This window comes from Rhea pennata, chromosome 1 (genome assembly GCF_028389875.1).
Source record: "Rhea pennata isolate bPtePen1 chromosome 1, bPtePen1.pri, whole genome shotgun sequence".
Taxonomy (NCBI): Eukaryota; Metazoa; Chordata; class Aves; order Rheiformes; family Rheidae; genus Rhea; species Rhea pennata.
The window spans coordinates 57150307-57160417 of NC_084663.1; the positions used below are offsets into that span (position 1 = coordinate 57150307).

General features: G+C 47.9%; 1 protein-coding gene across 2 annotated transcripts; it reads left to right on the forward strand.

Annotated features, from left to right (window-relative positions):
* Positions 1-10111, forward strand: RAC2 (Rac family small GTPase 2). 2 transcript variants are annotated; one of them, XM_062569314.1, is made up of 7 exons: positions 1-190; positions 3090-3161; positions 4909-5026; positions 6522-6584; positions 7381-7540; positions 8957-9091; positions 9863-10111. In XM_062569314.1, exons 1-6 carry the CDS (start codon positions 156-158, stop codon positions 9085-9087), a joined length of 579 nt encoding a protein of 192 aa, XP_062425298.1. In that variant the 5' UTR covers positions 1-155; the 3' UTR covers positions 9088-9091; positions 9863-10111. The 2 variants fall into 2 exon arrangements, with proteins under 2 accessions (XP_062425298.1, XP_062425307.1); XM_062569323.1 differs by lacking the exon at positions 9863-10111 and adding an exon at positions 9673-9850.

Sequence of the window (10111 nt, forward strand, 5' to 3'; positions counted from 1 at the left end):
AGTAAAGTTCCTTCTTCCACTTCCTCCCTCCCTGCAACCTGCCGCTCACTTCAGCTCAAGATTTGATACTTACATTTGCCTGTGTGTCCCTGCTGTTTGCCTTGGCCTGACTTTCCTTTGCCCCAGGTGCTGTCCTCAGCCACAAGTCCAGAGACATGCAAGCCATCAAATGTGTTGTGGTGGGAGATGGGTATGTATCCCATTCTTTTTCTGTGGATGTGGAGGGAGGGGTGGTGACAAGGGGCAAGCAAGAAGGTCGCTGCTTGGTGAAACTTCCCCAGCTTTGCTTCTGACCTCTTGCAAACTGCGTTTCTTTCTAGCTCTCTCTTCCTGTATCAGGGCAAGGAGCCTGCCTCTGAGAGGGCTGGGGGAGGGTGGAGTAGAGGGCAATCTGTAAAAGGGGCATAGAAAGTAGAACGGTCACTTAGAGACCTGGCAGATCTCACCAACACACAAGAGGTAGTATTATTGCTGCCAAATTCAGCCTGTAGGCACGAATCAGATTTAAAACCTGGGAGGTGCATGCGCTCTCTTGCAGGTGCATGGCTCCTTGAAAGCCATCTGCTCACTGGGGCTGACTGAGGTAGGGTATGGCACAATGGTCCTAATGAGATATCCTCCAATATCTCTGTGTTCAGCTCTTTTCAACACATTAATTCTGTGTTAGGATGTGAGTGTTTGGCAAGGATGTTCTGTGAGCACAAGGAGGAGGAGCCATTTCTACTGAGATGGACACAGGTATATACCTCTGGGCATGCAAGGTAACACAGTCTTGCCTTTGCAGCACTGCAGTGTCACTGCCCATGTCCTGTGATCACTGGAAATGGGGCAGTCTAGTCTATTAATAAGTAAAGCAGTACTGCCAAAGGGATTGGCCTCTGCTTTCCCTGCCCTGTGAGATGAGCTGATGAGGGGAGCAGAGGAGAGTCCACAAGTTGGGCAGGATATTTGCATGGAGTAGGTTAATTCATTTCCCAGCTAGGAGCTGGCAGAGCTGTTACCTGGGGCAGCTACCAGACAGCAGATGAAGAGACATTTGCAGCGGCCCTGCTCCCCATAGTCACTTCCGCCTTCAAAACTAGCTCGAGGAGGAGAAGTCTACAGATATAACAATATATCTTAGGTGTATTCTCAGGGGCTGTGGCAAGTGGCTGGGGGGGGGGAGGAGGTGAGTAAAGGAAGAAGAATGAACCTCAGAAAAACACTGTTACCTCTTAGAAAAGTTCCTTGCAGGTTGGAAACTAGAATGGGATGACTAGATCCACAGGACTTTCTCCCAGTGCCCTGCTAACCCCTCAGTTTCCTGCCCACACATTGCACCAACTCTGTAACTGTCTAAGTTCCATAACTTACTCTTGGTTCATTCCCCCTTTATCTCCTAGCCTCCTTCCCAGCCTTATCAGACCTTCCTTTGGCTCAATCTCAGCAATCAGAGGACCTTCTGCCATTGCTTCACTAAGCCCCTCGTGTTTTCCTACAGCAATTCTGACCCCATATCCTTCTCTATCACACATCACTTGCATTATAACACTCCCTGAGCTCAATCTCAAGAACCTGCAGGTGTCCAAAGCACTAATCCCACTTCATTCCTCAATAATTTTGCTATAACTCTCACCCCTTCACTGACCCTTTGTGCTCCTCTCAGTTCAACCACACTAATTCAGAACTATACCCCTTTTTCCATGAATAATGCCTTCTCCCTGCCATAAATACCCTGAGCTCTCCCACACAGAGCTTCAGGAAGCACACAGCCCCCAGGCTTTCCTTCAATACATCTATGATGAAAGGGAAGCAGGAGAGCTGGGGAAACAGAGAGGACTGATAGGGAGGGATCAGAGAAAGGGAGGTGGCAGGAGGAAGAAATTAGTGTCAGAGCACACTGCTATTTCCTTCTCAGCTGCTCAGCAGTGCAGCAACTGAGGCAGGTGCCTTGTGAGCAGGGCAAAATGCCAGCTGAGCATGCCAGGGGCCTGCCAAAAGGCAGGACTGCAGCTCTGCCACAGCAGGCATTGCAGGTACCACTAGGATGTTCAGAGCCGGGATCCATGACAAGTCAAAGTGCCCTCATCAGTGGCAGTCCAACCTCTCACTTTCCTCAGGAAAAGCCTCTCCCTGGTTCTGCAACTGTGGTCAGTGGCTGAGGAGGCAGGTTGCTCTTGCCACCTCTACTTTACACATAGGGAAACTAAAGCACAGATAGACTTTCCCAGGCCACACAGACCTGAGAAATGACAGCCAAGTATACTGCAGATCCTTTCCATATCTGTCCTGGCTGCTTTACCTTCTCGCAGTTTCTCTCTCATTTCTTCTTTCTTCACTGTAGGTTTTCCTGTGCCCAGGACACAGCCATCTCTTCCCATTCCCTTCCCAGCTACCTCACACCAGTGCTCTCGTCCAGTTTGGGCTGTGCTGCTACACTGACTCTTTGCGCTCCAACCTGCTGTAGCATGTGGGTGGGGAAGGATGAGGCCAGAGGAAGCATCAACTACTCACTCAGAACACCTAAAGCAGCCGCAGTTAGCTACAAAGCGAGGCACCTTGCTGGCTTCTTACAGCTCTCTCTGCAGGTGACACTGCAGCTTGCAGCAGCTCATGGGTCATGCAAATAGCCCAGACTGGCAAGTGTTGTGGAAGTCAGCAAGAGGTGATCTCAGCTCCCAGCCACAGTACCTGCAGGAGTAGGCATGAGTGTCTGTGTTCAGAGGCTGTAACCACCTGGGAAGCGTTGTTCTGACACTCTTGTACAAAATGAATACGTGTATCCTGGCTGTGAGTGTACAGCACGGTGCACATACCTGAAAATGGACTCTAACCTTCATCTCAGAGTGGATACATTTTAGCTGAGTGATCTCTGTACCAGACTGTCAAAACAAGCCTTCATGCTGAAAGACAACAGTTCTGTGTGACATCCTGTCTTTTCTTCTGCTGGTTATCTAACCTGTGGTTATGCACACTTGAATGTGTCTCCCCTTCCACTGGTCTCCTGCTATTGCTAGCTTGAGGTGTGTAAGGATTCCCCCAGCCCCATTTCATTCTAGCAAGACTGCTTATACTACAACTCCTGTTTTATTTTTCTCTCTATCTTTCAGAGCGGTGGGGAAAACCTGTCTCCTTATCAGCTATACCACCAATGCCTTCCCAGGAGAATACATCCCCACTGTGTGAGTGATACATAAACAGGGCCTGGAGTGGGTGAGAGGCAAGCAAGGTACTAAGGGGTGCAGAAACACCTGTTCTGCACTCTGAAGGCAGGGTCAGTTTCCATGCTAGCAGAGGAAGGGCTGTCAAACTAGCAAAAGTGCCTTTATACTTCTGATCTGTCATTTAACTTTCACCGGCCTTAAAAAGCCCTAATATAAATGGGACATTTGGGAGACATTAAGGGTCTTTCTGCCTCCTAAGTTTGCAGGCAGTAGGTAGGGTCCTGCTAGGCATAACAACTAGGAATCAGGCTACAAAGACAGTGCAGGACTCAAGTGAAGCCTAGGTGATTGGCTTCAGGGAGCAAGGGTCGCCACTTCCTTCCTTGCCCCAAGGTGCCTGCTGTCATTGGAACAGGCACTGAAAACCCTGATGGTAAGAGTACAGCCACCAAAGCTGCCAACATATGAGTCCTGGAAGCAGGATTCAGCTAAAGGCTGGAGTAGAAGCTCTATGTAATCCAGCAGATGCATGTGTGAGGCTGGGACAGATCTGCAGCCTGCTAGAACAGGGAATGAGTTTAGTGTTGCCTTAGGCTGAGTCAGAAGGAGTTGTTTCTCCACAGCATTTGGGGAGACATACTGCACACATTCATACACCATTGGAGTATGGAGTATGAGTACCCAATGCAGAATCAGGCTAAGGTGATCCCTCTAAGGTAAGAAAAGGAGCTAAGCACAGGATGTCAGACTGTCAGCTCAGGGTCAGACCCTTTGGAAAGGAGAGGTACAAGAAAAGCTCAGAGCATCACTTTTTTTCCAGACCATTTGCAACAAATTTGAAGCAGCAAGAACCCATCTCTCTTCACAAATTGGTTTGTGCCAGGGTACCATCCCTTCCTAGCATGTAGCCATGACGTGGCCCTGCCTTTTGTGTGCTGCACACCATTTCTCTTCATGACTGAGGCTTGTGTGTGGAGGAAAGGGAGGTCCTTTTGTTCTCCTGAGCAGCATGGCTTCCCTGACAAAGAGGGCAGCATATGCCCGTGGTACATTCACACATATGCTAAGACATATGATTTAGTACTTTCCATTGGTTCTCTCCTATCACTGGTTTCCCTTGTCTTAGCCTGAAAGCTTGCGAAAAATATACCAAATGGGACAGGAAAGAAAAATTTCTAGAAACCCTGGGAAGGAACAACACCTCGGTTGATTTAATAGCTGTTTTTTCAATATGTTTGCTCTAAAGCATGCAGTTCAGATTGCAATTCTCAAATATTTCATGCTCTGCTTTTAAAGAGTAAGGGGGAAGGGGGGAAATCTTGGCATATTGACCTCAATTCCATCAGGAGCGTTAAGGAGTGCAGGGCTCTGGGGAAACTACAGAGACATAGTGTGTAACTTTTAAAGAAGAAAGTTGGTTTCTAGACCACAAGAAAAAGGACAGAGGCTTGATAAGAACTGGAACAGTTGTGGGAAGGGTATTGATGAGAGAAGTGGAAAAAGAGTTTAAGGATCTGCATGCAAGATGGAGAAGGAGAAGCTGCAGCCAGGCACTTATACAGAACAGCTGGGTGATGGGAAGGAGGTGATGCTGAGTGAAAAGTCCCTAAGGTAAAAGTTCACAAGAAACCAACATCAGCCAGCTGAGCTAAAAAAGCAAATAACTACTCTTTGCTCTGGGGTGCACTTACTGGGATTGTGCAGCTCACCCTACAGGGCCCCTTTTTCCTCTGTTCGAGCCATGGCCTGTCTCTCTTCATTTCAGGTTTGATAACTATTCCGCCAACGTGATGGTTGACAGCAAGCCTGTAAATCTGGGGCTATGGGATACTGCTGGACAAGAGGATTATGACCGTTTGAGGCCCCTCTCTTACCCACAGACGGTGGGTCACACTCTATGCCTCTCCTCCTCTGTGCTTCCCTCAGATGTGCCCCCTTTCCCTGCTGCAGAACCAGCATTTGCCACACAGTCGTGACAGAACTGTTCCCTTCTATCTCTGCCCTCTTCTGGGGATACTTCTGTTGATATACAAGTACTTGAAAACTACATAGGTGAAGGGAATCTAAGAAGATTTTGGAGCCTTTATCTAAACTTTGTTACTGGTATCACCTAGCAAGAAAATTGAGATCCTCAAAGGTATTTATGTGCCTAGCTGACATTGATTTCAATGGGGGACAGATACCTCATGGAGTCTGGGTAAAAAGAAAAAAAAGATCTGTTCTTATGAAGTTGAAGTGGCCTAGGGGGTGTAGGAGCTGACACAAGAGCTTCTCATGTTTCTGTGAACTCTGTTTGGGAGCCTGAACTGTTCTGGCTTTTGCCTTGTAAAAGAGATGTAATGTGTAGATATGTGTATTTGATCCACTGATGCCTCAATTAAGCCCAGGCCTCTAACAGAGCAAGTGGATGTTTCTGCTCAGACAGAGTTCACTAGTTGTTCACCATGTTGACAGAGTGGTTTCAGGGTTTAAAGGTTACCTTTTCTTGAAGATCTTGTTCTAAACAGTCTTCTGTTAACTCAGAAAGGCCCTGCTGCCTCATGCTTTTGTCTGAAGGCTGCCGCTGCAAACAAAAGGGTGAGGAACTGAGGCAGTATTTCTTTCAGCTAGTTTCAGTCACATAGAAGTTTGTCACTTGGTGTAAGTTACTTGCCTAGGGTCCTTCTGCAATCAGGGCAGACAAACATATTTTTCAATCACATGCTTATATCTACCTTTGGACAAGTGCCAGGGATAGGTAAGGGGGAACTATGCTCTGAGATACTCATCTCTGGTGACTGTAGAAGTATGGAAATGGATAAGTTGGGCCTGAGATTGTTGTTTTAGATAGTGAGAGTTGGATGAAATAAATATTATCTTGAGGAACTGATTTTGTATTGTTTTGTTTTGTTTGTAATGGAAGTGCACAAGAGAAGTGCTTATGTGGAGACCTAAGACTCTGCCTCATTTCTGTCTTGCACATGTACTTTTTGGATCGAACCTAGACTTATATCAAGAGCAGGCAAAATTATTCTGTCCTGACAGCTCCTGGGTGATCTGTGAGAAAGGAGCAGGACGCTGTCAGACCATTTCCCATGAGGATGAGTGTGCCTACCACAAAAACCCCATCCTCGATAGTTAACAGTTTGGCTCTTCTGATAGTGATAGCTATGGTTACCATGAGTCAGGGGAACAAATGCTCTTCTTTCTTCTAGAGGCAATTAGCAGCAGTCAGAAATGTGTTGGTTGTAAGGGACAGTTTTCCCCAGCATGGCCCTCTCTGCTGTAGAGAGAGGATGCTGCCCACCCTGCTCTGCCTCCCGCCCCCCCCCCCCCCACCTCCTGTTATGCAATCCCATGGTCTTACCCTAACTCTATACTATGATTGTGAGTCTACAGGATGTGTTCCTGATCTGCTTCTCCCTTGTCAGTCCAGCATCTTATGAAAACGTCCGAGCTAAGGTGAGACAAAGCACCCTGGTGAATGAGGGGTTGTGGAGGATGAGTGGGAGATTGATGCTAGTCTTGAAAAGAGAATGACTGTGGATGGAGACTGCTAATGGGCTGTCTAGACCCAGCTAGGTAGTATCTTTTTTGTATCAGTCAGAGGGAACTAAAATATCAGCCTCCTACAGATTTCTTTTCCGGCTCATCTCGAAGGAGATGCCAACCCTATTAAAGAGCTAGTGTTCATCTTGCTGGGATACTTCAAGGTGAACCACAGACTTGTATCTTGAGGGCATCTTTTACTCAAGCCAGTCATAGCACAGCTCTTACTTTTAGGACAGACCTATAGAATATGAGAAGTAGGTACACAGCCTTTAGCTGGGAAGTGAGGGAAGAGTGAAGAGATGGAGGGAGAGGAGAACAACATAGTGTTTCCTTTCTACAACCTTCAGGTTCCTTCTTGGGTTGGGGGAGCCATGAAGGATGGAGCGCTGCTTGTGCTCTTGCTTAACAGACAGTGCTTAGCTGTGGCTCTCTCTTCCCCCCCTCACCACTCCACTACTCTGGTATTTGAAGTCCTGAGGAGTTAAATTCATGCTTTGAGCTCCAAGTCAAGGAGTTTGCCTCTATGGACTTGTAAAAGGGGATAGTCTCAGCCAGACTACAGTAGCCAGTGCTGGATGAATGGGCAGTGTGAAAGAAAATGGTGTTAGCCACCTTATTGTCATTTTTTCAGGGATGCGTCTTTGTTTCCCTAATATATGTCTGTTTGACTTCCTCTTGTATCTTTGCCTTTTTGCTGTCTTGCTAGTGGTTCCCTGAGGTGCGGCATCACTGCCCCAATACTCCCATCATTCTGGTGGGCACAAAGCTGGATCTTCGTGATGACAAGGACACCATTGAGAAGCTGAAGGAAAAGAAGCTATCCCCCATTACATATCCTCAGGGTCTTGCCCTGGCTAAGGAAATCGGTATGTGCTTGGGGCTAACATCTTGGACCTACTGAAAAGAGAGAGGCAGAAGATAGTGGCTTCCCCTAGCCTAATAAGGCCTCCTTGGAGGTATCTCACAGTGGTCAAAGATCATGGACAGCATCTTTTGTTCCACAACCCTTAATGTGTCTACCAATCACATCAAGGGTTGTGGAACAAAGTTTTTCACAAAGGTCAGGAAGGAGATCTAGTCCTCAAGGGAACTTCAGTACCTCAGGCTCCTGCCTTCTGCACAGCCAATGCCTCTTTCTTTCACATCCTCCCTCCCCCCACATACATATACACTTGCACAGTCCCCTCCTTTTTTTCTCTTCTGCCTCTATCTGGGCCAATATTTTGCTATGAAAGCCACAGTTGCTCTGTGGGCAGACGCCTCTCCTCCACATCCGGAAACAGGGGGAAGAATGAGTTTTCTAACATCTCTCAGGAAGAGTTGCAACTGTGGCTTCCTGTTCCTGCCTCTGGTAACTGGGTTTATACATGCAGCTCCAAGTACATGTTGAACTCCAGCATTCATCTCTGGGCATCACCTCCCTCACATGCTTGGGACATGCATAGATGCCTATGCCAGGTAACCTCTCTTCTGAGAAACAGCACACAGAGATGGCAGAGAGGGTGAAACACCTAGCCTAAGAGAGAGAAGATTTCAACTAGGGGAAGGTGGCCAGCCAACATAACATAGACAGCCTCACATGATGGGTCTGCTCTGACCACAAGGGTGGAGAAAAAACAGTTCCTGGTCTTGTACAGCTAGCAAACTTTTATCCTGAGGTCAAGGCTGCCTGAGTGAGTGAAGTGCGTTCTGGCTTACTAGATTTTGGCACCTGAACTGTGTTTATCTGATTCAGGCAAGAGCTAGGTGCCTTATTCTGCAGTGCAGGGCTTCTGAGAATGTAAGAATCCAGAGTCCCAAAATGGAGAGGACACATGAATTAAGATGCCACCAAAGGTCCTTGAGGCCAGGTAGTCTGAATAACACTGAAAGCTTGAGCATAAGACCTGTCAAGATGAGACTCACTTGGTGTTTAGGGGGTGTGTATGTGCCTCAGGACTCCATCTGTAAAATATGCACTGTGAGAGGAGTGTGTTGGGACTGTGAGGTCATGGGAGCCAGAAATACATGTACCAGTGATACAGACACGTGCACATCTTTCTGCTTGACATTGATTTGTTGTATTCATAGAATCATAGAATCAGTAAGGTTGGAAGGGACCTCTGGAGATCATCTAGTCCAACCTCCCCGCTCAGCGGAGTCACCTAGAGCATGTTAGACAAGATTCCTCTTGTATGATTTTCTTCTGAGTGAGGGCCCTTCACAACAAACTCCTGGATGCCCACCCTGACCACCCCCAGTTCCCTTCTTCCTCATTACAGCACTTGTCTTCCTCCTAACAGACTCTGTGAAATACCTTGAGTGCTCGGCATTGACGCAGCGTGGCCTCAAGACAGTGTTTGATGAGGCCATTCGAGCAGTGCTCTGTCCTCAGCCCACCCGGCCAAAGAAACGAATATGCAACCTCCTCTAGGAGGGTAAGTGAGAAAGGGATTCTGGGGCAGGATACTGCCAGTCCTTTCCTGCTCCTGAACCCAGATGGTCAGGGGGTACTTATGGCTTGCTGTGCCTGGTGGGTTGGGTCATCCTGAGAAAGGAGTGAGATAGCAGCCCTGTATGGGGAGAGGACCGGACATAGTATGATGGAACATACAGCCCACTATCTGCTTGCCCCTCCTTACTGCCTGCCCATGTGCAGGTTTGCCCTCATCACCTGGCATGTGGAGGCACAAGATTTTCCACTTCTGCCCGCATGGAGAAGGGCTGTCTGTCACTTTCTGCCACAGGGGGAACAGTGTCCAAGCTGCCCCAGAGATGACCTTCTGTGAGATCTGTGAAGCTGCAGCCTTTGCCCATAGGAAAAAAAAAAAGGAAAAACAATGCTCTTCCTTATTTATGTGAACCATAAATGACAGACTAGGTAGTCTCTCCCATTATCACTCCCTGCTAACCTCAAGGGGTCTCTTGTATCACTGTTCACAGCAAGCAGCTGCTGCCCCTACCCAGGATTCCTTTACTTCTCATATTATCCCCTCCTGTTCTTCCTCTTCAACTCAAGGCAGCTGAGGAAGGAGAGGGACTTCAGGACAAGAGGCAAAACTGGTCAGAGCCTGAGGAGAGAGAAGAGAGGGAGCTTTCTAACCAGGATCCAGGCCCTTTCATCATTCCCTCACCACCAGGACAGGGGGAGGGAGAGCAGGAAAATGGCTGAGCTGGTTTCATGAGGCCTGTCATTGTTTTGGCTACAGATCTCGGCCCTGTCCCGATGCCAGGCTCTGTCCGACGCACAGGAGAGCAATGGCTCCAGCATCCCGGAGCTCAGTACCTTGTGGCAGTCACTGCGCTTTTTACTTCTGCTGGCTTGAAAGACTGTTGTGGGTCTGTAGCACTGGTTTGTCTATTTGCACAATTTCCCCACACTTACTCCACCCTGGCCACTTCTTCCCTCCCTCACAGTATAGCACAAGACCCAATAAACAGACTGTACATTCCTGCTA

Bases quoted from the DNA above. Each gene is read 5' to 3' on its own strand.
- RAC2 (XM_062569314.1), top strand. From the start codon at position 156: ATGCAAGCCATCAAATGTGTTGTGGTGGGAGATGG. The intron at 5,027-6,521 runs GTGGGTCACACT...GTGAGTCTACAG, and splicing joins CCCTCTCTTACCCACAGACG to GATGTGTTCCTGATCTGCTT. The intron at 7,541-8,956 runs GTATGTGCTTGG...TCCTCCTAACAG, and splicing joins TGCCCTGGCTAAGGAAATCG to ACTCTGTGAAATACCTTGAG.